The following is a 27,643-nucleotide window of genomic DNA, read 5'->3' as shown; positions in this document are numbered from 1 at the left end:
ATATATAATTTTTTTATTATTATTAAGAAGATTCTTACACATGACAGGGCAGTCAACCCACATTTTCTACGTGGAATTGCAGTGTTTTCCATTCCGTCTGTTTTGGCCTGTAGACATCTGTCATCTGAGTCTTAGTACATAGCCCAAGCCGGCCCAATATGTGCTATCCTCCTGCATCAGCGTTCAAGTGCTGGGATTAGAGGTGTATGTCACCGTGGCTTCTCTTTGTGACTTTAACTTACATTCTCTTTTTCTATTGTTTGAAATTTTTCATACATGCATGGGATGTGTTTTGGTGAAGTCCACCCCTACCCCCGTTTCCTCCTATCCAGTCTCTCCCTTATTTCCCCTACCAGCGTTTGCCCCCAGTTTTATGTGCCTTTTTTAAAATGGGGAAAGTGCTAGCAGCATGTGCATAGGTTAGGGCCACCTCCTGGAGCTGCACATCATCCCTGGAAATGGGCTCCTCAAGCGGCCACCAGCTGCCAGCAGCGCCTCAGCTAGGCGGGGATTCTGTATGCCCCCACCACCCCGCCATGATTAGATTTTGGCTGGCTTGATCTTTCACGGGTCTTGTGCGTGCCATCATGGCCACTGTGAGTCTCCTGCCCTCATGTGGCTAAGTATCCTTTTAATAAAAACTTGTTAGTTCTCTGAGACTTCTGTGCAGTGAGTTTGGGCCACGTTCAATCCCTTATCAGTCTCCCTGTGATGTCTCCTTCGCCTTCCCAGTCCTCTTCGGATTTTTCTTTCATTTCTTTTTCTCACCTACTCAGTCCGAATGCAATCGTCGTTTTGCCTCCACTTTTGCCTTCTGTTCCCGTCCACTTTGCTGAAGTGTGCGTTGAGACCTTCCCCCTTTCAGTGGACTCTCTTACTCAGATTTCAGACGTCCGTAAGTTTTCTTGCAGCGCTGTCTCTCAGGTGCATGTGCCATGGTTTCCCCAGGATACGGTTCATCTTCTCGTTCTCAAAGCCTGCAGATGGGGCAAGGGAGGCAAACATGGATCACGTGAAAGGAACAGCAGTGCTGGTTCAAGAGGGAGACTGACAAGGAAGCCTGAGCAACACAAAAGTGAAACACACCTTCCACATCTCAGGAGTGAGCCTGGAAGACGGGCGGGCAGTGAGCTGTGAAGATGACTGGGCGTCTCCGCTTTCCCAAGTCATCACGTCACTTTGGGGGATTATATTTCATTTCCTATTAACCTCTCATTTCTAATACCGTGTTAACTCTCTGTTTTACACGGTCCCATTGTACCAGGGTTCCAGCCCTGGTATGATCACACACACACACACACACACACACACACACACACACACTAAACAATCCTATCAAGATATAATTTACATACATCAAAATTCATCTATTTACAGTACGTAATGAGTTGGATTTTGGTTGTGCTTACATATATGAGTTGAGAATATGTTTATCATTCACACTACCCCTGCTTTCCGTTGCAATGTGTAAAGTGTAATTAATGCATTTATGTTTATTTTATTTCCTGTCTTCCTAGCACACTTACCAGTTGGAAGGGCTTTGGTTTTGTTGCTGTTTTACAGATGCCTTAGAGCTTTCTATATGAAAATTCGTCCGCTGATAAAACCAACTTCACTCTCCCTTTCTGTGTAGATCACTAATTTCATTTTCTTGCCTTATTGCACTAGCCAAGAATTCTAGTTCAGTGCTGATGGAAGTGCATGCAAAAGAGAAATAATTTAGCAATGTCTGTAGATTGGTTAAGAGGTCACAGTAAGCCATAACCGTTATCAGCTAGTGGCCTTAGAGCATTATTTTAGACAAAAATGGTGCTTAAGAACCACTTGGGGATTTTTTTTTTAATCCTGATGTCAAGATTGCACCTAAGCAATGTTAGTAGAGTCCTTTATATAATTCATTTATTTAATCTCACCACAACTCTGTAGGGAAATGACTGTTAACACTCACTTAGTAGGTAAGTAAACTGAGGCAAGGCTTGGAGACCAGATAAATAGTTGGTCTCAGGGTTGATCTTTATTTTTCATTCATTTGTTCATTTTTTCCAATATTGATATCTCAACATGTGTGTGTATGTGTGTGTGTGTACATATAAATACATTTGTATATGAATACATCTTTCTAGCATATTGCCAGTTCCTACCAAGATCAAGGTGCCTTAGTACTTTCATTAGAAATCACTTGAGTAACCGCATGTGTAAATCTGGTTACAGGCTATTCATCATTGTCCTGGTGGCTGTAAACTGATACTGCATCGTTTTGACTACAACCTTGTTGGTCTTTGAGAGAGAGGGAGAATGATGGTAACAGAGCAACTGGACTCCTAGAGCATGATTAGTGAATGCAGGACACATTTAAAAGGTGACGAGAGGAACTAGAGAGGTGGCCAGCGATTAAGAGCGGATGCGTCTCTCTCACAGGACCTGAATTCAGTCCCCAGCATCCACACTGGGCAGCTCACAACTGCCTGTAACTCCAGCTTCAGGAGATCTGGTGCCCTCTTCTGGTCTCCATTGGTGTCTGCACTTACATTCATACACACACACACACACACACACACACACACACACACACACCAACTTAAGAATAAAAGTAAATAAAATTATTTACTAGAGGAAGGAAGATGGAGAGAGATGTATATGAAATGATGCTCAGAATGATTGGCTCCTCAGTTTGGGAGTGTAATGTCATGTCATCTTACACTGGTATATTTGGGGCTTGTCACAATGTAACCCACTAACTCCTCCAACCCAATTTTTTACTGCATTTTCTTTAGGAACACAGCCTCCTATGTTAGGCCCCCTAAGCCCCAAGAGACATCTTTTCCTACTTCATGTTACCTCATGAGATTTTTTTAAAAGGGTGTAGGGCACCAAGAACAGAATTGACTCCTGCAAGTTGTTCTTTGACTGCCACGTGGACCTGTGTGTGCACTCTCACGCACGTACACACAATCAATAAGGCCATGTGTGATGATGCACACTTTTAATCCCAGCTCTTGAGAGACAGAGGCAGGTGGGTCTCTGTGAGTTCAGACTTAGCCATATCTACATAGGATAAGCGGGACTACACAGAGATGCCCTGTCTCAAAAACTAAATAAAAAACGGGTTTTTTGTTTGTTTTCTTTGTTTGTTTGTTTGTTGAGACAGATTTTCTCTGTGTCAGCTTGGCTGTCCTGGACTCACTTTGTAGACCAGGCTGGCCTCGAACTCACAGCGATCCGCTTGCCTCTGCCTCCCGTGTGCTGGGATTAAAGGCATGTACCACTGCACTGCCTTGCTTTGTTTTTGTTTTTTTGTTTTTTAAACTTTGAACTAGGTGAAAAGAAAGCATATCAAGGTAGCATCTTACAGGGCAGGTGGTGCGTGGACTCCTAGAGCTGGGTGTTGGCTCCGCAGTGACTTTTCTGGACTGCTGGCTGCTGCTCCTGTGGGGACTTTTGCCTGAAACCCTGCCTCCATCTCACATTTTCTCTGCTTTGCTTTGTCTCAAGTCCAAGTTGACCAGTATTCTGAGACTTCTGTTCTCACAGTGTCCTTACACATAACTTTTTACATTGGTGTAAAAAGTTTCTTTCTTTGTTTTGCCTAAAAACAAAAGAAATGAAGGACAAGTGTGGCTCAGCCTTATGATCTTTGGTAACTGTGTCCAAGGGGACCGTCAAGGAACCCCTGAACGCCAACTTTACCTCACCAACCCTCAGCCCCTCCTCATACGTCTGCCGTGTTTACCTCCCGCAGATCCTTCAGAAGCCGACACCAGAACTCAAGCATCAGCTGGCCGCTTTCTCCAAGAGAGTTGCCGGCGCTGTGACAGAACTCATCCAGGCAGCGGAGGCCATGAAAGGTAAGCCAGGGCCTCGTGTCATCGTGTAGCGCTGTTCTAGGTCAGAGGAGCAAGACAGGCCCTTCCTCGGTAGATGCAAGCAGGGGTGTAGTGGGAATAAAAAGCCTAGAATTCTTTGCTTGCTTTCTATCTTTTTTTCTTTTAATGTGTAAAGTAACATGATTTTGCCCCTCTCTTTGTATTGAGTGCCTCTACCTGAGTGAAGTGATCCATCTGGAGCCCCCCACTTCTCTTGTGGAACCCCCACTTCTCTTGGTAGTCTTGCCATTTACTTTTAGCTGTATTAGTGTTCGTTGAGCTATTGCTGTTTATTGTCATTGGATAATGCGCTCCTGAACTTGACCTCAAGATTGGAGGCCGGTAGGCCCAGGTGCTTAGACTCTCAGGCAAACCAATTGCAAGTGTGAGGTCTGAGTGGGCTCCAGGGCAAATCGAAGGCCATGTTGAGCAACTTTACAAGATCCTATCTCAAAAGATGTGTGTTGTGGGGGGTGGGGGGGGCAGCTAGGAATATAGCTTGGTAGGGCAATGCTTGCCTAGCATGTGCTAAGCCCTAGTTTCAATCCTAGTCATACCTAAAAAAGATAATTAGGGGCTGGAGTCTCTGTGGTTAAGAGGACCCTGGTTGGATTCCCAGCATCCACAGAACAGCTCACTCCCATCTGTAATGTGTAACTTCGGTCCCAGGGGATCCAGTGTCTTCTTCTCGTCTCTCCAGGCACAGGCATGCATATGTACATATGCATGTTTACATACAAAGCATGCATGTAAACAAAACACCCATACACATAAAATAAGTACTTTATAGTAGTTAATAATATTAATAATAATAATATTCTCATGTACAGGGGATTGCACTGAGTGCACCATTTGCACACTCCTTCTTGCTTACACAGATGCAGTTTATTCACCAAAGAAAGTGCTCTCTCTCTCTCTCTCTCTCTCTCTCTCTCTCTCTCTCTCTGTGTGTGTGTGTGTGTGTGTGTGTGTGTGTGTGTGTGTGTGTGTGTGCCACATCTTCCCTGAAGAGAATGTCACAGCTCTGTGGCCTCTTTCTCCCTGACTTAGGGATGCCCCTGTACTCATGAGCAGAAGGCCGAGAGAGACTCAAGCACTGACACATAGAACTCTGAAGTTACTACTGTTGTCATTCATATGGCTAGAGCTGCACATGTAGCTGGCTTAGAAAAGCAGCTTAGCACCCCCTTAGTCCTACGTCCAGACAATGGGGAGCTGGATAGGGGCCCCTTATTCAGAGAATGGACTCACTGGGCCAGTCTGTGGCTACTCCAGTCCCCTCGTGTCTGTACCTACCGAGAATGACTCTGCTGGGACTGATTTTAGGAACAGAGTGGGTGGACCCAGAAGACCCGACTGTCGTTGCTGAAACTGAGTTACTGGGAGCCGCAGCGTCCATTGAAGCCGCCGCCAAGAAATTGGAGCAGCTGAAGCCAAGAGCAAAGCCAAAGGTGAGTGGTCACCAGCGGTCACTCGTCTGTCTTCCTCCAGCGGGTGACTGTGCTGTGGAGCTGGGTGTGGTTCTGAGAGTTTCTTTCCCTCCCCCTCCCCGTGCTGATGTCAGGAAGCAGCAAACCTGTTCTGCCTGCCCAGCACCATGTTACAGAGTGTAGGGGAAGGAAAAACAGTAGGCAGTCAAGGTACCTACCAAGAAAAGTACATCTGGTCTTGGTGGAGTTCCTCCGGGTGAAGCTGTTGAGGGTGTTTCCTGTTAGGGTAGAGAGGAGACTGGCAGCCTTCAGCTCCCTGGTTTCCACTGTACCTTTGATACAGAAATGATAATACTGAGCATCTTGGGTTTTTTAGAGATAACAGGCCTGGGCAAATGGCTCAGTAAGTAAAGTGCTTCCTGGGAAAGCAGGAGGACCCAGAGTTTGGATTTTCCAGCAACCACTGAGGAGACACCCACGGTGGTGTGTGCCTGTAATTTCAGCTCTGGGGACCTGGGCGTAGACAAAGACAGGAGGGTTGCGGAGGTGTGGTGTCCATTCAGACTGCTAACCAGGATCTGCAAGTGGGGGTGTGAAGGTGTGGGGGTGTAGGAAGATGACTCAGTTAAGAGCACTTGCTATTGCCCTTTCAGGGGACCCAAGTTCAGTTCCTAGAGCCCAGGTCAGATGGTTCACAGCCATTTGTACATCCAGCCTCAAAGAGGCCCTCTCAGGCTCCATGGACACTGTACTCACAGGTACATACCCATGCTGAGACACACACACGTGTGTACACATAACTAAAAATAAATCTAAGTATAGACATTGAAGTATGGTAGAGAAGAAATGGAGGGAGATTCTTGACATGGACCTCTGGCTTACACACACACAGAGAGACACACACACACACACACACACACACACACACACACACAGAATATTGCACGTGCCAAAGAGAACCCCAGCAACAGGCATTTCAGAGTGTACAGGAGACTCTGTGTTTTTCATAAGAGAAGTGGCCACGGAAAGAGAGTCTTTTGTAGTATGGGGCAGTGGGAGCTGGCCTGTCTCCAGGGTCAGGCTCAGCCTTAGTAAGCAGCTGCAGCTCCCTCCCCACACTGCAGCTGTCTTAAGGAAGATGCTGGAACCCACGGAGACTTAATTTTCTTCCCATCTTTATGATATCTATAGTTCTCTTCCCAAATACCCAAATACTTTAGGAAATGAATCTGGCTCTCTCCACCCCCCCCCTACACACACACACACAACAAAGGCTGGATCCCCCAGTTTATGACTGCCTAAAATTCTACCTTTTTTTGTCAGACTGAAAGATGGAGTGTGAGGGCTGAAATACACTGCCGCTGTAGGCAGGAGGCTAGTGGAGCTTTTCCTAAAGCCTCCGAGGCCTCAGACCAGTCTCCTAAGTACTGGCCTCGGTGGCAAATGCATTTCAGATTGTCCTCATCAAGATGTAATTCCAGATTTTTGACCTATGACTTCTATGTTTGCTGAGGTTTCCCTGCTGGCCCTCTGCGGGGCGGGGGTGGGGACGGGGGTGGGGTCTGGTCTTGGATCATCTGATAACATCAGAGTTTAAGATCAGAGAGTGGGTAGGAACAACTGCATTTTCTGGTTAGGTTTTGTTTCTTGCTTTGCAAATCAAGTTAACAGAACTTGAAAGGTGTACTTTAAAGCTGAGTTGTACACTAAGGTTTTAAGGTTTGGGGCTTAATTTGCATGTCCTCATGCTCACCTAGTCTAGCCCAAGAGGTCCTTCCACAAGGCTAGGCTCCAAGCGAGCATCAGTGCGTCAGTCAGGTGGCAGCTGCAGCCTGTGAAGAGGTCTGCACCTTGTGCTGAGAGTTTCTGTTGCAGCCTCCCTGCACCCACCCCATCCACCTGAGCTCTTCCCTAGCTCCCTCTGGCTGGTTGCTCACTTTCTTCTACAGTCTTGATTTGGAAAACAGACTTCCCAGAATCCCCTTCATCCTGCAAGATCGTGGTGCAAACACTGAAGTCAATAACGTAAGAGCACAGTGCCTGACTAGGACTTAGGAAATGGTAACAGCGTCATTATTGTCACCATCACCGTGACTGACAGCTTCATCTTTCATCTTCAGAAATAAATGGAGATAAAAAGGTCTTCCGTGGATCCCCGTTGGGTTAAGAGGGAGGGTGGCGAGGCCTCAGTGGATACGAGGCACGGTCCTGACGAGTCTTCTATCTACTTTGTTAGGGATTGACTCATCTGGTCTTTGTCCTCGCCACAGTCAGATCATGTGATTGAGCAAGGAGAGGAACACCAGGTTGTGGTGGCTGTTTCTGTACATCCCACTTCCTTTGCCTCCATTGGCAGAGGAAATGGCTCCAGCCCCCTCAGGACCGTTGTACTCGGTAGTCTTTTTGATGCTCTTATACTTGCCTCACGTTCCTGTCCTCGGGAAGAAATCCCAGCTTGTGTGAGAGGGCTGTTCTCAGAAGCCTTGTTGGTAGCACTGAGACGCTGGGGTCTCCTTAAAGTCTCCGTTAGGCTGTTGCAGCAATTAAGAGTGATGGTTGCCGGGACTGTGTCACGTGAAGATGCTCACGGCATGAGCCAAAGGCGGGAGAAACGATGAAAGTGTACGGACCCTCGGTTACAGCTACTATAGCAGTGCTTAGTAACAGAGGCGATTGGCGGAGGATGGTGAAGACTGTGGCAGGCTTGGGGAGCGGCAGGTCCTGTGTTTTAAAGTTCTGGGAAACAGTGCTTGACAACCCGTGCGCATTAACAATGAGCGGTGAGCTGGAGGAGGCTGGTGAGGGCCCCTTACACTGTGTTCTGTACCTGCAATAGCGCTTTAATGGGAGAGCTGATGAGCCCTTCTGTGAAGGTGAAGTGAGCGCCGTTGATGCGAGTTCCTTATTAGACAGTGCTCACTGTAGGTGCCTCCCATCCTTGTCTTGGGAACAGTGGCTGGTGCTTCCCAAAGTGTAGAGAGTAACCAGAGGCTACTGCCACAGGGGCATTGTCCGTGAAAGTGTCTCAGAGAATCTTATCATCCCAAAGCATGCACATTTTATTTGCTAGGAGGGTCATCCACTTTGAGATATTTCTTCCATTATATTCTCCTTACCTTTACAAACAAATTTTTACACACACACACACACACACACACACACACACACACACTACTGAAACAACAAAACCAATATTTTGAGGTTACTTTTTTCCATCTCGTAACCTTAAAAAAAAAAAAGAAAGAAAGAAAGAAAAAGGTCCTCAGGGTGCCATAAATAGCAGTCACTCTTGCATTCCTGCCACTGAGACTGTGGCCATCCCACTCCCACATGCACTGCATGCCCATGACAATGGGCTCCCTTTATCTCTGCAGAGCACCTGTGCTGCTCTGAGGACTAGTTTTGGGGGAGGGAGAGTGATGGCTTGCAGTTGTTTTGATCACCTGGTGCTCAGGTTACCTGTTGTGTTAAAACAAGACTAGTCCCTGGCATCTCAAGATGGGCCTGGTGTAGTTCCACCCTTGGGCCTTGGCCACGGAAGCATCTCCTTTTATCTATAATCTCTCAGACATGAGTGATGAGCAGATATGTAGATGCCCCTCTCATTTGGGGAAAGGGGTTGGGGCTCAGAGCATGTGCCAGCAGTGTTGCTGATGGCTCCCTTTCCACGCCTACAGACACACCTGTGCCCCAAGGCAGGCTGGGAGATACTGCAGAGGTGACAGACTCCTGCAGCCGTAGCCTTCAATACTGTACCTATTCTCAAGCTCAGTCAAACCTGGATGCCTTTTCTGCAGGCCTCTGTGTGATATGTTTGATATATTAGGTTGTTATTTAATCCAACTATATATCAAGCATATTCCTACAGTGTCTTGCCCTGTCTCCGGGGGTCCTAACAAAGTTCAGAAGGCAACAGGAAAGAATATATTGAAAAATCACAAATAGGTTTAGATGACAGAGTACTGTGTTGCCATGTTTTATTCCACTTCTTCTTGTAGCCTTTTCTGTGGCTGTGACAGAATATCCCAGCAAAGAGCATCTTAAGGCAGAAGAGCGTGTTTGGGCCCATAGTTAAGAAGGGCCCAGTCCATCATGGCATGGCATTCAGAAAGGAGAGAGACAGGGCAGCAAATGGAGGCAGGCCAGAAAACCTCAAAGGCCGGTGTATCCTCCTGCAAGTCTTTCACAGCCTTCCCAGGCAGCGCTCAAGACCAGATGTTCAAACACAGGCGCCTACCGGGGGCGGGGACAACCACCTGTGTCAATACTACTACATTGTGTTTGCTAGTGAAAGGAATTGTAGTTCCTGGGAGCTTGTGGTGTTTTCTGTAGCTTACTTGTGTACAGTGAGGAATCCTTAAGAACAGTATTCAGTGGAGAAAATGAAAGATTCTAACCCATGTCTTCGATACACGACGAAAGTCAGGATTGTAACTGGCGAACACGTCCATCTAGACATTTCTTCTTGATTCACTTTTATCCTGATTTTCAAAACACTCTCACAAATTTTATAATCAAGTTTTCAATACCAAAAAGAAAAAAGAATCATCAAGACACTCATTACCGGTAGCTGTCCACTTGTAGTTACAAATGTGAACCACAGTGGCTGCTCTCACTCCACGCACGGTGAGTCACCACCGGGCTTTATGCAAACCTTCACCGGGACCAACCATGTCTGACGAAAAGGATGTGATGGAGACGATGCTCTGTCTGCTGACTGGTCTGTTGTGGGTGAACTTGGGAGCGGAGGTTGATAGCGCTTAGAAGAGCCCAGCAGTCAGAAAGTAAACAGAGCCTCATTGCTGTGGCAGGAAGTCAGGCCGTGGCGAGAAGGCATTCTTTCGGGTGCTTATCAGCCTCCTCTGGCCGCTTTGACTTCTTCCCACAAATGAGTCTGTGAAGTATATGTGAGTTCATCCTGAGTTCTCGAGCCCAAAGACTTTATAAGCACCAGGGTTTTCTGGAAACAGCACGGCTGTGCTCCCTGCCTGGGTGGTGGTGGTGGTGGTGGTGGTGGTGGTGGTGGTGGTGGTTGTTGTTGTTTTAGGAGGAATGGACTCTTTTGATGAACACTCCTGCTTGTGGCTGAGCAAGACCCCTCCCCTACAGGGCCAGGACAGTAGTTTAACTAGGGTTGCCCTGGGAGTATCAAGAAGCCACCACAAGGTGAACAAGGAAGGGGTGATGGGTCACAGACAGAAGTACAGGAGGAGAGCGGTCAGCGCTGGAGTCTGGGAGGTCTGCCCCAGTGGCGAGTGTGTGATGTGTATCTACAGGTGCCTGGCTGAGTAGGTTTTTAAGAGCAGCTGTTGTTATGTTTGCACAGCTCAGGGCTCTTGGTCTTGGGTCCACTCACATTTGTTTAGCTGAAATGGCAAATGACCTCATGGAAGCGGTAGGAGAGGCCGTTGTACTTTTTTTTTTCTTTTTAAGCGTAGCTTTAAAAGGTCTCTCAGATGATGCATGCTTGCTGAAAGCGATAGGTTTTTATGTTTCTCTGGGTAGCTTTGCTGTTGGCTGGCATTTCCTGTGTTTCTGCCTAATAAGCTTGAGTGGGAGAGTGCAGCCAGGCGCTCTGTGAAGTGGGAAAGCAAATATGGTGTTTTCTACGTGCCTAAGCCACAGGCTTGGAGCTCATATGCCAGGAGATGAGCATAGAGTGTGTTCCCAGGTAATTCTTTACCAGGTCCTTGTCGGGTCTCTAGACGCAAAGAAGGTTCATATCACAGATTCCTAGGATGAACCAAATGTGTCTCATTTAGTCCCTGGAGGGGTTCTCTTGGCCATACTCCCTACGTCAACGTCCAAGTGCCCCTTCCCCTTTTGAGCATGACAAAACCCTAAAGAATTCTTTTCATCACACAGAGAATAACGATAATTATCTCAGTGATACGACTTTTCATTTTGAAAATAAATAGCTAAAAAATGTAATAAAGCAATATGTTCTGTGGGAAAACCACCCCAAGATACTAATCGTGCAGGCTTGGATCATTTCCAGTGGATTCTACATGAATTCACGTCCTTTTTGTCTATCTGGATGCAGAGGCAATGCCTGTCCAGCCACAAGCATGCAGTGTTTTCTCTCCGTCGCCCTGAGCTTCCCCTGAGACCAGGCCTCTGTGGAGGGGGCCGGTTGTTCTGGGAGATTTGCTTTGTGTTTAGAACTCTTAAGGATGAAGGAGGTCCTACAGCCAACTCACCCTTGGGTCCTTCAAAGCAGAAGCTGATGGAGCCACTGTGTCCCTTTCCCAAGATTTTCTCCCTAGAACACCTCTCAGGTCAAAACCAGAAGCAAGCCAGAAGTAGGCAGGTTCAGCACAAGAAAGGAAAAACATGGCTGCCTGTTCCATTTAGGCATGCAACTGGGAAGGGACGACCTCCTGCATGCTGTGGGAATCCTAGGTATTGGCTTCCTTTTTTCCCTTGAGGACATTGAATTATATGTAACACACACACACACACACACACACACACACACACACACACATACACACACATATATATCCACTGAACTTCTGACTTAATGCGACCTTGTTTTGTAGTGGCTACTCTTCAAGCCTTTAACACAGAAAAAGCCAAGATACGTACTGAATGAAAAAGGGCAATAGCATGATTAGCTCTCTGGTACATGTCACTTGTTTGTGGGAAATGGCCATGGTACCCTTTAGCTCTCAAAGTGTGCTGTCTGGGCTAGCAAGAGCTCAGGGGCTAAAAATGTTTACCAGGCAAGCCTGGCAAGCTAAACTCAGTGCCCAGATCCCACTGTGCGAGGAGAGAACCGGCTCCAGAAAGCTGGCCTCTAACCTCCATGTGTGCACCATGCTACGTGTGCAACCACACACATGTACACACAAGCAATAATAAGAATAATAAGAAAAATTTAAAAGTCTGGTCTCATCTGATAGAGTGCTTGCCTTGCACACGTGAGGACCTTGCTTCGGTCTCCAGCACCCATAAACTGGCATGGTTGTGCGTGCCTCTGATCCAAGAGACAAGAGGGTCAGAAGTTCAAGGGCGTCTTCTACATATCTAATGGGAGGCTAGCCTGGGGTACATTTGGTTCTGTCTCAAGAAAACAACAGGGGGGAAAAAAACACAAGTGTCTTAACAGATACTTTCTAAGGCTAAAGCAGAGGTCAGGGCTGTTCGTGAGTGAAGCGTCTGAGGGGCGTAAGTCACACAGTGTGTGAGAACAAGGGCCATGGAACCAAATGCTCTCCCTGCCACACTTGCCAGGGGGCCGGGGTTGGCGGGGGGCGTCAGGGAGTGTAGGTGGGTCACTAACGATGGAACAGGAAGGAGACGGAACTCCTGAGGGTGGGAGAAGAGAAGGCACTTCCTGTTTATTTCGATAAACATCTTAGAAATTTTTAATATGAAATGGAAACTATACCTGAGCTAGAGACCAAAGAAAATTGACGAACTGCTTCCCAGAGGCAGCTGGTGCAGACCGGAAGTGATGTGTTAGACAGTATGGTACAACGACCAGTGTCTGAGTTAGCCACTGCCTGGGCTGGCGCTGAGGGACAGGCCAAAAGCAGTGCCTAGCTGCTTCGTGTGTCCCTTGAGGTTGCTTTGTCCTCACTTTGTGTCTTATTTGTAACTTGAGCCAAGCATGTAACACAGAATCCAAATAGACTTGCTTCGTCTAAAAAGCCAGTTTTAAAATATGAGGAGCCTTGAGGCTGGAGAGATGGCTCGGTGGTTAAGAACACTATCTGTTCTTCCAAAGGACCCGGGTTCAATTCCCAGCACATGGCAGCTCACACCTGTCTGTAACTCCACCTTCTGACACATTCACACTAATGCACATAAAGTAAAATTAAATAAATTATTTTTTAAAATATGAGGAGCCTGGAGATGTAGCTCAGTGATAGTGTTTGCCTCACATGTGCAAGACTTTGGGTTCGATCCCCTGTACCAGGGGCCATGATGAGTAGAAATGACAATGCACTTAGTCAGTCGTTACTTCCTCTTCAGTGTCTGTTGAGAGTTCTTCCTGTTTCTCATAGATTTACTTCCAGCCTCCTGCCCACCGGGGAGGAGGGAATGAAGACTGAATGAGTCACTGCAAAAATAAGTTCTTGAGATTCCCAAAAGACAGAAACATAAGATAAAAATGAAAAAAAAAAAAGGCTACTCTTTCCACACTGCCTCCCCCCTCGCCGCCCAGTGGGACTGGAGCTTCTGGGGTTTGAGATGTCAGAGCAGAACTGGGAGTCTCAAGTTCACTTCTGAGCGTGGGAGGTAGACAGGCAAGAAACCAGCTCCAGGTGAAGCCTGGCCAAGCAGTTCTTTGACTTTAGATGGTGGTCGCTGCAGACAGCCAGTGACAGGAAAATGTCACCAAGGGGTACCCAGACCTCTCTCGAAGGTGTCAAACAGCCCAGGCGAGGACAGCCCCATCTTCAGCAACAGATAGCCAGACTACCCAGAAATGACAGGGCTAAGAGCTGGTGGTAACCCAGCCAGTGGCCTTTCCAGTAGAGGAGACTAGAAAAAGGGACAGAGGGTGAGTGACCAACTTCATTAGCTGGTACCTTTCTGTATCTACTAATTTAAGTGAGAGTACTTCGTAAAGTGCCTGTGTTTACAGGTGTCTGTGTGCATATGGCTCAGTGTCAGAAACTGGTCCCACATAGCCCAGGCTGGCCTCTTCCATAGAGCCGAGGGTGGCCTTGAACCTCTGATCCTCCTGCTTCCGCCTCCGGCATGCTAGGGTTACAAATGTATACCACTACCCCCCGTTTATGCAGTGTTGGGGATCCTACCCAGGGCTGTGTGTGCGCTGGGCAAGCTCTCGGCCCTCCGAGCCACATCTCTAGCCCTCGCCTCTGTTGCTGTCTCCTGGCTGAACTCTGGCACTTGCGAGGCTTCTTGCCGGTGGGGGCGTTGAGGCATTCAAATGACAGTACCACAACCGCTCTTTTGCCTGGTTTTATACAAACTGAGTAAAGCCTCTGAGCAGACCACAGGAGGACGGAATGAAGTTAACTGGCCTGTTTTCCACAGTGGTTCCTAACCTCCTTTCTTAGAAATAGATTCCTGAGCCTCCCTCAGACCCACTGAGGCACAGTGTGCGTCTTTATCCAGGTCTGTGGGGAACTCAGCGGAAGGGGCTCTCTCGTAAGCCTGTGGCTTCTCAAGGCCACTGCCTTCCCTCTTGCCAATAATCATAAAGAAATATAAGCAGCCATATGCATGAGCTCATTTTTTAAATTAAATTTATTTAGTCAGTTCTAGGGGTTGGAAGTGTACCACAACTTTAAGGAGTTGGTTTCTCTCCCATCACATGGATTACAGGATCAAACTCAGGTCCCCAGGCTTGGCAGCAAGCTGTTACCGATCGCACTAACCCAACCATGCTCTTTAAGGTTTAAGTGCTTGAGATCCAGTCATTGGGGAAAATACTAAGCACGGCAGAGTCCTTGGTTTTCCGAATCTAGAGGCAGGTCCAACATCCTGGGTCAGGTTAGCAAAATGTCACAATTAAAGAGGAAAGTGACGACTCAGCCTTCCTGGGGGGAGCTAAGCATGAGAGCTCTGTGTGAGGGGAGCAGGCCTGAGGAACCGTTCTGCCTAGGCTGCAGATTCTCTGCTGGAGTTCCCTGGCTGTCAGTCCACACTGCTGCTGGTGCCTCTCCCAGCTCTGAGGGAGGCAAACACACCTCACATGTAGGGGTGTGATACTTTTTAAATAGGATAGCCCTTCAGAGAGCAAGCCTTTCTCGTTTTACCTCATGGCCAAAGGCTGTGTCCTCCATCCTGGCAGCTAGTGGGCACCGGAGCTGGTAGAGAAGTCGCAGGCCAGTCTGCACACTGTGGGAGATCCCGTTGTCCCTGAGATCAGAGGATGACCCGCTGGTCCCTACAGTTCACGGTGGGTGTTTCTTCCCACCCTTATAGCTATAACCTTGGCTGGGGCGGTGGGCGAGGCGGACTCAGGCCCAAGCATCTGGGCAGCAGCCCTTTCCCGTGGAGCTTTCTGTACCTCATCAGGAGCTCCTGAAGATAAGGCTGTGTACTGTGTCTGTTTTCAAACCCAGAGACGTGATGGAAACAAAACAAAACATTAAATGGTGGCCATTGTAGAAAAATCTATGGGTGCCCAAAATACTCTCAAGGTAGATGTTTAAGTGTGTACTGTTTTAATGTGAAGATTAAAGTCAAGACGCGCAGGGCAGCCGAGGGGAAGAAGGACTTCTAACCAGTGGTGACAGGGATCCTTGTGAGAGCCCAGCACTGAGCCATGAGGAAATTTCCGTTTCTGTGAGGTTATAGTCGGAAGCGGATGCTGGGCGTTCTCCTTCTGTCATGTGAGCTTGGACTCCGAGGCCACTCGGGGCAGGAGTCTGGGAGGCATGGGGACCACCCCAGGCTTCCATTTCCTCATCCACAAAATGAGAGAAGTGCTCCCTTTGGGGAGCCCCCAGATGGCTTAATCTGTTACATGCTTCACTTTCTTTTGCAGAAGAAACTTCTAGAAAACCTTTAATCTCCATGTCATTAGATGAATATATACAACATATAGTCATGTGTATTTCTATGTCTATATAAATCCGATGTCATGTATTTTGGAGCCTATGCACATGAGTACATTTTATGGCACTGTCTTATAATAAGTGGAGTTTATATTTCAGTAGACAAGTCCTAAACTCTTCTCACCCAGAATTAGCCTACAAAGCTGGGTCCCTTTCTCTCCCAAATACCCTTTGAGCAAGACTCTTGTCGGAAATAAGAAACATGTATGCCGATTCCCTCTGGGAACTCACAGCATGCTGTTCTCACTCCTCACACCCACTGCTAGTGCATTCAGGCTTTATTTTGATAGTATGAGTTATAAAACATTATCATAATCAGGCTGGAGAGATGGATCAGAGGTTAAGAGCACTGGCTGCTCTTCTGAAGGTCCTGAGTTCAATTCCCAGCAACCACATGGTGGCCCACAACCATCTGTAATGAGATCTGGTGCCCTCTTCTGGCCTGCAGGTGTGCATGCAGGCAGAGTACTGTATAAATAATTAAGTCAATCTTTTAAAAAATAATCAATATTTTTTGAGGCTCATGATACAGTTAAGAATAAGGATCTAGGGATCAAGGAAATGGTTCGGTTCAGTCAGTAAAATGCTTGCTGTGCAAGCTTGAGGGCCAGAATTTGATCCCCAGATCCCACACTTTAAAAAAAAAAAGATGAATACGGTGGTGCATACTTGTCATCCCAGCACTGGAGAAGGAGAGATGTGAAGATTCTTGGTGTTTGCTGGCCAGCCCAGCCAAACTGACCAGCCCAGGCCAATGAGAGAGCCTGGCTCAAAACCACCACCGCAGCAGCAGCAGCAGCAGCAGCAGCAGCAGCAGCCGCCGCAGCAGCAGCCTTCAGGCCATTCCTGAAGTATGACACCCAAGATGTTTTCTGCCTTACCTCCAAGCACATGCATACATACACATATACACATAGAGAGGTGGGGGAAGAGAGAAAAGGTGTGTGCCTGTCCTGTCTAAAGTTCCAGGCAGCCCATTTGCAGGCTGCTTGTTTATATCCAGTATGAAGTCGTTTTTCTGTGGTGCCCCCGGGTGTGCACCTGATCTGGCAAGCATGCATTATTTTGAACTCAGGGCGATGTAGGTGTAGACTGTGGTTCAGACTCTTCATGCTGCCTTGGTTTCCCTTACACCGTTGGGTATCCTGTGGTTGGCATGTCCTTCTCTGTGCCCAGTCACCTCATTAAACCTAGGTTTTATCGTCACAAACGTATGCATAAAGATAATTTCAGTAAATGATTTTTGTGTAAGAGAGCATTAACACAAACTATGCAGCAACGTAGTTGGCCAGATAGCGGGTCCTCAGAAATGTCCTGTCATTACTCAACGTTGTGAATATATTTAATGCCACGGAATTGTACACATAAGATTATTTTCAGGGTAAGCCGGACACTGACTTTAGTGTACATAGGAAGAGAAGCATTGCTGTGCCCGACCATTTTCTCCTAATGCCTTACACCTTCAGCTGGCTGTGGTTCAAGGACAGTCAAACCAAACTGACCTAGAGTCCTGCAGAATGTTAACCCAGCAGACCGCAGAGGCTCCTCTGTTCGGCCACTGTGTACTCCATCTGACCCAGCCTGCGACCGCCATCTTTATACCTGCCTGCTTGCCCCCAAAGTACCTTCCCAACTTCTGGGGTGGTTTTGGTGGTGGTGAATTATGATCTGTCCAGGGGCCTGACATCTGTGCAGTGGTGTCCAGGGCTCTTCCTGGGGCGGAGCCCTGCTTGGGCATCCAGGTAACTGAACAAGCCTCACCGTGAAGCTGCCCTGTTTTCTTTTCCACTACTAGGTACCATGTGGTCGATGTACGACGCCCACCCCAGAAATGTCGATCCTGAGTTACCTTGGGTTTTCTCCCAAGCAAAATCGGGCTTTTAGAGCTAATGACCATCTTCCCTTATTTTCAAGCCCATTTTTGAGCTCGAAGTTCTGGCCAAATATGTCACCACTCATTCTTTCGACTTTGATAGTTGATGGCTTTGAGTTGGGTTCTTGATATTTCTGGAGCCTTCTGAGTGTCTCACCCACAGTGGCCTTTAAAGACTGTGGCTTGGAAGAGCACTTCCCAGCCTTTTCTGATTTAAAACGTGTGTAGAATGGCACCACTAACACCTTTTACTTTCTAGTGGAGGGGGAGGGGAGGCAGCAGATGGAGAGGCCTCCCTACCCTGGGTGTGGCTTGTCAACAAAAAACTATAGGCACCGGAAGAGCCAGGTGATCAACCAGTAAGTAGCCTGGCAGAAAGAGCCCCTTACGGCTGTCCATCACGTATGACTTGGTTTTCTTTTTGTTACAGCAAGCAGACGAGACCTTGGATTTTGAAGAACAGATCTTAGAAGCCGCTAAGTCCATTGCTGCTGCCACAAGTGCCCTGGTCAAATCAGCCTCAGCAGCCCAGAGGGAGCTGGTGGCCCAAGGCAAGGTGGGTAATCCTGGGTGGCCATGCCACAGAGGATCCACAGAGGGACAGCCACTGAGAGATAGGGGGGAAATGTTTGGCTTGAGGGAAAAAAAAATGTGTGGGGGATCCTGTTGCTGGGTCACAAGTGTTTTCCCCACCACTGAAAACTGTGTTTAAATCCCAGCAGCTGAGTAAAAGCTTTGGCTTCTAGGCCTCTCACCTGCTTCTCGTTAAGGAAAATGTCCCACTCCGCGCAGTGATCAGGGCCTGACCACTGAGGCACTTCTGGTCCCACTGTGCGTTAGGCTGTCTAAGCTGTCAGCGTTTCCCAGGGGCTCTCTAATCACCTCCACTTGGCTTTAGGACCACTGAGTGAGTGCTTGACGGCTTGACAGTTAGTGCCTTGCTGAGCCTGTGCCTCACAGGCCAGTCTAAATTTAAATCTGAGATTTCCTTCAGTCTCCTTCATCATCCTTAACCCAGTACGCCTGCACTGGCATAAGACCATCACTGCTTCTCAACATTTAAAATGCATATTATGTCCTGTTGTTCCCATACGTGGGACTGTTCTAACCAGACTGGGTCTTGTTGGGAGCTTCCAGAATACAGAGACACTCCAGAAACGTGTTGAGTTGTACATGTGAGGAAGATTTGGTCACATGTATCTGTGTCATGAGGCCTTTGCTCTTTGTACACAAAGAGCTGGGCTGACTTTTAAAGAACAGACGAGAAGCTGCTCCTGACTAGTGACTCCTCATCTTCTGCCGGGAAGCTGTGTGCGTCTTAGTCTAAATCACACGGTGGTTCTTCCTAAACCATCATGTGGGATGTCACTCAAGGTCATTGGGTATACATCTTCCCGCCCAAGTCTGCAGGCTGGCCGCTGGCCTTCGCACAGAATCTCTGTGGGTCCTGCCTTGGGTTCATCTTCCTATGTATTTCCATCAAGTTTGTGTTGACTGGACAACCTAGAGAGACACAGGCCGAGCATTGAAGTGTTCACCTTCCTTCAACCATAGTAAAAGACTGTGCTAAACAGATGGCCACATGCCAGAGAATCTGCCTTGAGTGTAGTAGGGCTTCCTGCTCTCCCAAGACTTGGTTTGGACAGGCATTTAAGAGCCAGGAAAGGAAGTTTGGATGACCTTCAGGGAGCTATAGGATTGTATAGGGTCTCGGGGGGTTGCCTGGAGATGCCTGTAATTGTTGATGGGTTCCCCAATCTGGTTTTCAAATTGAGGTACTCACTCTTAGCTTCTGCAGCAATACCTTCTAGATCTGGACAGAAACATCTCTCGTTTACGTTAGTCTCTATGTAGAAGCAGAAATGCCCCTTTGTCCTCTCCACTACTGAAAAATGTATTCTTTTTTTAAAGACAGGGTCTGCCCTCATTTGCATAGTGGGAGATATTTTACTATCTTCTGCCAGAATCCCACACCATGGATTTCAAGGTGCGCACAGGAAAGATATAAATGCCCTTGACCCTTGAAAGGAGGAAACTTTAGTGTTTATAACAAAGAAAAGGTCAACAGAGGACGTCAGCATCAGAGCTATGTCAGTGCTACTCTTAACTCTATTTTATTTTAGTTTCTTAAGCCTCCTTTCTCTACCCCAGTCTCTGCTAACACCCCAGCACCAGGGAACAGGGGAGAAGGGGCGATGTCTCTTTAGCTACTTTAGGGATGTAGTTCCTTGGAGCAAGTCCAATCTTCATTTCAGGATGTCTCCAACTTCTTCTCGTCAAACTGCATCATCAGCAACCAGGAGCAGCAAGGAGGAGCAGCAGCACTCTGCCTTCTCAGAGCACCCCTGTCTCTCTCTGGGCTCTGCTATTTATTCCTTCTCCAGAGTCCTCAGAATTAAAGTCTCTGCAGCTGCCAAAGAGCCCACTCGAGGCAAATAGTTTGCTGCTGCGGACAATCTGAGTCAGCCCCATATCCCACACCTGGGATTAAAACAAAAACATGTTTACATAACTGAGTTTTTAAAGACACACCCAAACTTTCCACTACAGAGACAGCCCCAAACCATCATTTCCTAAAAATGTAGTATCCAGCAGCCAATAAGAGCCATTGGAGCATTGTCCTTTGCGTATGTGGGGCCAGTCGGTACCAGTTGGCTGGGACCCCGTGAGGGGAATGACTGGTCCGTTCTAAGGTCAGTGCTATTGGTGAAGGTGACCGGACAGTGCTGTGTGGCTGGTCACAGGGCATGGGCAGGTCTTGAGTGGCTACAGCTCACCTTGCTCACGCCAGCTTCTCTCCCCTATTCACCAGGTGGGTTCCATCCCTGCCAACGCTGCTGACGATGGACAGTGGTCACAGGGGCTGATCTCTGCTGTGAGTTACCTTCTTTTCCTCTTCATTGGCTTTGTGAATACCCCCAAGGGAGGTTTGGGCCTTGGGTCACTTCTCTGTTGACTGTCCTCAGGCTCGGATGGTGGCAGCAGCAACCAGCAGTCTCTGTGAGGCAGCCAATGCCTCTGTTCAGGGGCATGCCAGTGAGGAAAAGCTCATCTCATCGGCCAAGCAGGTGGCAGCTTCCACTGCTCAGCTGCTGGTAGCCTGCAAGGTGAAGGCCGACCAGGATTCAGAGGCCATGAAACGGCTACAGGTAATGGTCACTGATGCTGGTGGGAAAATACTCCTGTTGGAGCGGGTAAGTGTCACCAGAGGGGACCGTCTCACTTCCTTGGCATGACCCACTAGGCTTTCCATCAGCCAGCTCTGTGTCAGCCTCCAGCCTCATCCTCCACAGTCTGCATCTGCGCATCCCACAGCCGCTGCCCACCACATCTACATAGCACCTGGGCCTTCTGGGCTGGTGCCTGTGGGCCATCACTCGCCTGGAATGGTCTGGCCTCTCACCACCCCGATCCAGCCAACTCCTGTTCGTTTTCTGTGACTGAACTCAAAGTCTCCTCTTTTGGGGAAACTCTTCCTGGCTCCTTCCTCTGTCCTGCCAGAGTCCCTGGCCTGGCCACTCCTGTGGTTCCTGTCATGTAACACTTTTTGCCTTTGGTTTTCTGTGTCAGGGTTGTGAGCATCTCAGGTAACCCATCTTCCTCCTGGCTCCTGACTCAGAGGAGGCTCTCAGGTAGTGTTTGCTCTAGCAGGAAGAGAAGGCCAGAAGGGATTTAAGAAGTCGCTAAGGTTTCCTTTCCAGAACCCAGAGAATATGTTTATAACAAGTCCCTCCATACATACACTGTTCTGATTGTTTTAATTATAACACTTTCAGGGAGCTGTAAAGATGGCTCCAATCCCCAGAATCTACATGGTAGGAGAGAGTTGTCTTCAGACCTCCATATATATATATGGAACTTAAAATAAGTTTTATACTCTATTCAACGAAGGGAACATTTGAAATGGAAAGTTGCATTGCTCCAGTGCGCCTCCCGCCCCCCCCCCCAACACACACACACATCAAATGTTTGTTTTCTATCCTTCTTGTCATCTACACGAGATGCTTGTGTCTGGTTGTGGTCATAGCGAGATACATCTGCTTTCTTGTCGCATAGCACATCACCATAAACATTTGTTCCCTGAGGCGGAGGCTCCATTCTTCATGAATCTCGTCTTGTAGTTATCGCATGGTTTCACGTCAGCTGATTATGCCAGTTTGCTCCGTGCTTCAGACATTGTATTTGCTTCCAGCTTCTAGAATTTTACCATGATAAGTGTTATTATATAGATCATTTCTATTGATTTAAAGTGTCTGGTATAGGGCTGGAGAGATGGCTCAGTGGAGAAGAGCATTGTCTGCTCTTCCAGAGGACCCAAGTTCAGTTTCCAGCAACCACGTGGTGGCTCACAGCCATCTATTCTGGAATCTGATGCCCACTTCTGGCCTGAAGGTGTACATGCAGGCAGAGCACTCATACGTAAAATAAATAAAATATTAAAGTATCTGGTATAGTCATCATGAATAAAATCATAAAGGGCAGAAAAACTAGGTGCTTCTTATAGACTCAAAAGTCTTACATGATTTTTTAAATCCTTATTCTCTCATGGATGTAGGACTCCTACATACAGGAGATGCTCTGAGGAAACACATTAAGAGAGATCTGGGTTTCAGGGCTAGGGGTATGGCTGTCTGGCAGAATGCCTAGCAAACATTCAGACTTGGGTTTAATCCCCAGTACCGTATAAAACAGGGTTGGTGGTGTAAGCCTGTGAGGCCAGTACTTGGGAGGTGGAGCCTGGAAGATCAGGAGCTGAAAGTCATGGCTACACCCTGGACCTAAACTCTTGACTCTGAAAGAGATAGGCAAGGAGCATTGGAGATTTTCTGATGCTTTGACCACCACCAAAAGATAATTCCAAACCTCAGTTGGCAGAAGACAGTTCCCCAGGGCCCTGCTCCCTGAGGATTAAGAATACACTAGGAGCTGAGTGCATGGCACAGTGGGGAAAGTGCTTACAGGCACACGCACAAAGACTTGAGTTCGATCCCAGCACCCACACAAAAGCCAGACACGGTGACATGTAACTGTAATCCCAGTGTGAGGGAGGCAGAAACAGGAAGACCTCCCTGGGGTTTTCTGGCCAGCCAACTTCTGACCTCTATGTACATGTACACCTCTGCGCATCCACGGACACAAAAGAGTAAACTAGATTGGACAAGCGTCTATAATTAAAAGATGGAGACTTCCGTTGACGGACTTTTTGAGATGCGTCTCTAGCAGTCTCTTCATCTTGTTCATAAATCATAAGCCTGGCTGTGACTTAAAGCATATCTGTAAAGTCTCACTACTGACAAGGCTCTTAACCCCACACAGGGTCACCCCTCAGGAGACCTTCAGCGAGTCCCGACTCTGAGTAGCCTGTCCTTAGCAGGTTCTGAGGGCACAGAGAGTTCAACTCTATCCCTGCCCTTCAGCTGGTGGTGCCCTGAGTAGAGCTGTCCCTGTCAGAGAGACCCAAGGGTGGCAAGGGCTGCAAGAAGGTTAGCACAGAGCACCCGAGATCACTGGGAAAGAGGACATGAGCCACAACTGTGGCCTGCAGACAGTCATGAAGCCAGGGCCATGACTTCAAGCACATTCGAGGTTAGGACCAAAGGGGCCATGGCTTTCCAGACTAAGGAGGCAGCCCCTGAGTATACTTGTATTAAATGTGCCACTTGTCGCGTGGTCATTATTCCCCGTCAAAACCATGTGCTCAGGCCAGAGCAATCGCTCAGTCAGTAAAGCATTCATTTGCTCTGTCAGTGTGAAGACCTAAACTTGATCCCCAGAGCCCACGTAAGAAATCTTGAGTGTGGTGGCATGAGTTTTAATCTAGATGCTGTCGAGGCGAGGACAAGGGCAACCCTGGGGCTCACCAACTAACCTAATCAGTGAGCTTCAGACCCCAGAGGGAGCCCATCTCAAAGGAAGTAGGTGGCATTCCTGAGGTTCTCCGACCTCCATATCCACACACATGCACCCCACATAAACACACATAAAAGCATTTTTTTAAGTGAGGAAAAAAAGGCATGTGTTTTTGGGGAGCCAAGAACTGTATCTCAATCCGTCACTGAGCGATCTGTAGTTAGGTTGATGTCTCTCGCTGGCTCCGCTCACTTCTGTGTTATAATGTAACTTGGTCTCGTGAGCTTCGTGTCTGTTCTTGCTAATGATGTCACGTGTGTCTTGCTCCCTCTCTAGGCAGCAGGAAACGCTGTGAAAAGAGCCTCAGACAATCTTGTCCGTGCAGCCCAGAAGGCAGCATTTGGCAAAGCTGACGATGACGATGTCGTCGTGAAAACAAAGTTTGTGGGAGGCATTGCTCAGGTGAGTGGCTAAACACACAGTAGTGTGCAACTGCCAAGATGGGGGTTACATTACAGCAGTTACTCAACAAAACAGAGCCTTAAGCAGGATACAAGTCCCATCTCTTCTCTGAATGTGACTGGGCGCAAGCCATGTGGGAAGGCTGCGGTGTTCTTGCTGTGTCTGAGACCCAGGCTGCACCTTGCACCGTATTCTCCCTCCTTAGATGTTGACCCTGGCAACTGGGCCCAAGATGGCCTAATTACCAGCTTTGGTGTCCCATCTGTCCAAAAGAAGGAAATGAGCAAGTGCCAGAATTTACAAACCTCTTTTCTCTCCCGTACCATTGGCCAACATGTAGGTACCACACAGGAGGATGGGAAATGGCAGGTTCCTTTCCGGGTAGTCATGCACCTAGCTAAAATTCAGGTATTCAATTATAAAGAAAGGAACAGAAAATAACCAGCCATGTGTCTGGACGGCCACCCAAACTGCCCCAGGTTTTGACTGTACATCAGGTTGGGTTGTTTTTTTTTTTTTTTAAGTTAGTTTTTGGTTTACCAGAAAGTGGTTTTTATTCACTTGTTCCTTTAGAAGTCTCACATAAAAGGGTCCCTTGATCAGTTAAATTTAGGAAATAGTTCTGTACCTAGTGTCCCCACCTTGGTCCATAAAGTTGTTGACGTAGTGGGTGTTCTGGAAGGGTCCACTGAAGGGGCTTGTTTGGCTTCCTTGAGTACAAACTTACCTTAGCCCCACTGTAACAGTTAACTGGTACTCCTCAGATGTAGACCTTAGAAGCATGAAATACATGCATTCCATCCTCTGTCTGGCCACAGCTTTCACATTCTTGGATTCTACCAACAGTAACTTGAAACTCTTCAGGAAGAGCTGCAACTGCACTGGATGTGGAAAGGCTGTGTGTCTAGCGTTCTCTAAGCAATACCGTTTAGCAGCTGTGCACACAGTGCTCATGTTGCATCCAAGCTTAGAAATCATCTGGAGATTATTTAAAATATGTCCAAGGGAACTAGGGAGATGGCTCAGAGGCCAAAGGGCTTGTCATGCCAGCATGAGGACCTAAGTGGGATCCCCAAATCCCATGTTTAAAAACCGGGTGTGGTGTGTCCATGCACAATACCAGTGCTGAGGTGGCAGAGACAGACTGGCCCCTGGGGCTCGCTCACCAGCCAGCCTAGTTCCAAGAAAAAAGTGTCCCCAGAGACAAGGTGGATGGCTCCCTGAGGAACAACAGTCAAAGCTGACCTCTGGCCTCTACATACATGTGTAGCCACTTACATACTCACTTGTGCACATGTGTACTTACACACACATGAGCCTGCACTTGTATGCATACATGCACACACTCCCCAAACCAATAAATACAGGAGGAGATACATAGGTTATATGCAAATACTGTGCCGTTTTATATCAAGGACTTGATCCTCTTTGGATTTGGGGGTACAGCCGGCTAGGACTCTCCGCCCAGGAACCCATCCCCAACAGACGCTAAGGACCAACTCTATTTGAGGGCCACCTAGTGGTTGAGGGTCCTGGCTTTACCTTCCTGCATGCCTGAGCTCCACCCTTCTCTACCAGCTGAGTCACTGAAGCAGCCCACTGTCTCTCAGCCTCAGACCCCCCCTTGTAAACACAGGACTTTCACAGGCGATCCACAAAGGCGACAGAACGGTCTAAGTCAACCGCAGACACCTAGCCTGTATGGATGCAGAAAGTGGCTCCTCCTCAGTCCCTACCCAGAAGTCAGCTTGGTTTTTTTTTTTTCCTGATCAGTTGGGTCATTGGTCTCAAAAATCAAGTTGTGGTACGGGCTAATTTTCAGAGCTAAGAATTCGGTTCCTGGGCCAGTATTATGGCTCAGCAGGTAGAGATGCTTGTGGGCAAAGGCCTGAAGACCTGAGTTCAACCCCTAGGACCCAGTGTCAGAAATAGAGAGCCGACATCTGCATGTTGTTCCTGGACCACTCCGCATGCGCTACGGCACATGCGCACACCCTCCACACACACAAACTAATTAGAAAAAGAATATTCTTTTGCATTCATTGTTGGAGGGGCTGCAGAAGACAAAGTCTTCCACAAAAGACCCACCCTGCTCTTGTTTTCCCCCTTCCAGATCATCGCAGCCCAGGAAGAAATGCTTAAGAAAGAGCGAGAGCTGGAGGAAGCCAGGAAGAAGCTGGCCCAGATCCGCCAGCAGCAGTACAAATTCCTACCCACGGAGCTGAGGGAAGACGAGAGCTAAGGCCCGCCCATGGCGGTGAGCGCCGGAGGTGGTCCCCAGCCCCCTACCCCCAACACACCCACACACACACACACACCCACACACACACACACACACACACACACACACACACCAAGAACTGGACAGACCAGTGTCCCCGAGAGCCAGGTACTTCCTGGAAACTGCTGGCCTTCCACCTGGAGTCTCTTCCTCACTCTTGGTCCCGTCACCATCGGCTGCATGATCCTGATCTCACACGGTACAGCGTCCCTCCTACACCTCCCCTCGAACCTTGCTATATCTCCGGAGAAAGGGGCGCACGTTTCATGGACTGTTACCAAAAAAGAGAGAAGTCAGTATTACGTCGTTCTCAGACACCTCTCCTCCTTTGCCCCTCAAGACTGCTCCAGGGCCTCCCTGTGAGATCACGCTGGGGAAAAGTACATCGGTAGCAATCATGGCTCACAGGAATCGTCAGTGCCACAGACACAGCTGTTCTCTCCAGAGAGAAAAGGCTGTAGCCAGAGTTGGACGCTGTTAACAAAGCCAGAAACACTCCCAGGTGGACTCTGGGGTCTAGGGTCACAGAGGTCCTTGTAAGTTTGGAGCACTGATTAACCCACAGGGGTGGAGAACCCCTGCCCTGTTTGCACGCTTCTCTTGCCTCAGTGTGTAAAGCTCCTTGTACAATCTACACCCATCTTGTATCCTGTGGCCCAGAAAAAAAAAAAAGGAAGTTATTTTATTTTTCTCCCTCCGTAATCCAAAGGGCAGAGTTGTGGAAAGTGGTCAGGGTTAGGTGGGCAGGGGCCAGAATAAAACCCTGGGCTCCTTCCTCTGCAAGGCTGTTTCGGTTCCTGCGGATGCACACACACAAATTGTGGCCCTGGTGGGCCTGAGTGCAGCGCCCCCTGGAGGTGGAGCCAGGTGGGGCTAAGGAAAGGAGGGCCCTCCCATCCTCAAGCCCCGACTACCCGTTTATGTGCTCTTAGCAGGGTCCAAATTCAAGATGGAAAGCTGTGTTGAACTTTCACCTTTGATCACAAGAGGGCATTTCCCACTCTATATCTTAATATTCCCCAAATCTAAATGTACCCTCTAGTCAACATGGGCCTGTGTGACAGCGTTGCTTATTGTCACACAGGTGACATCACAGTACATCATTTGGGCGCAGCACTCTCGGCCCTCCAGATTTCTTCCCCCGTGCCTTTCCTCTCAGGGCCCTCTTCTGGAAAGAACATCATGGATCCCTGAGTTACATTTGATCTGAGCCTCTACCTAAGATGGTGGGTGAAGGGTAGATGGCCCATGGCCAAGGGGCTTCTACCAAGTACCAGCACGTTTTGATGAATCCATGAAGAGTTAGAAGGGCATGCAGGGGCCGGGCTTGGTTGGTAAAGCGT

At 48.2% G+C, this 27,643-nt stretch overlaps 1 protein-coding gene across 1 annotated transcript in view; it reads left to right on the top strand.

Annotated features, from left to right (window-relative positions):
* The window catches only part of TLN2 (talin 2), a 269,148-nt gene extending 242,065 nt beyond the window's left edge, over positions 1-27,083 (top strand). Inside the window, 7 exon segments of the mRNA XM_084781229.1 lie at positions 3,740-3,845; positions 5,190-5,314; positions 18,138-18,263; positions 20,520-20,582; positions 20,674-20,901; positions 23,894-24,019; positions 26,133-27,083. Coding sequence (XP_084637355.1) covers positions 3,740-3,845; positions 5,190-5,314; positions 18,138-18,263; positions 20,520-20,582; positions 20,674-20,901; positions 23,894-24,019; positions 26,133-26,261 — 903 coding nt within the window. The 3' untranslated portion in view covers positions 26,262-27,083.
* Positions 27,084-27,643: the final 560 nt, after the last annotated feature.

This window comes from Acomys minous (assembly GCF_964271855.1).
Source record: "Acomys minous genome assembly, chromosome: 5".
Taxonomy (NCBI): Eukaryota; Metazoa; Chordata; class Mammalia; order Rodentia; family Muridae; genus Acomys; species Acomys minous.
This window is presented reverse-complemented; position numbering and strand designations above follow the sequence as displayed.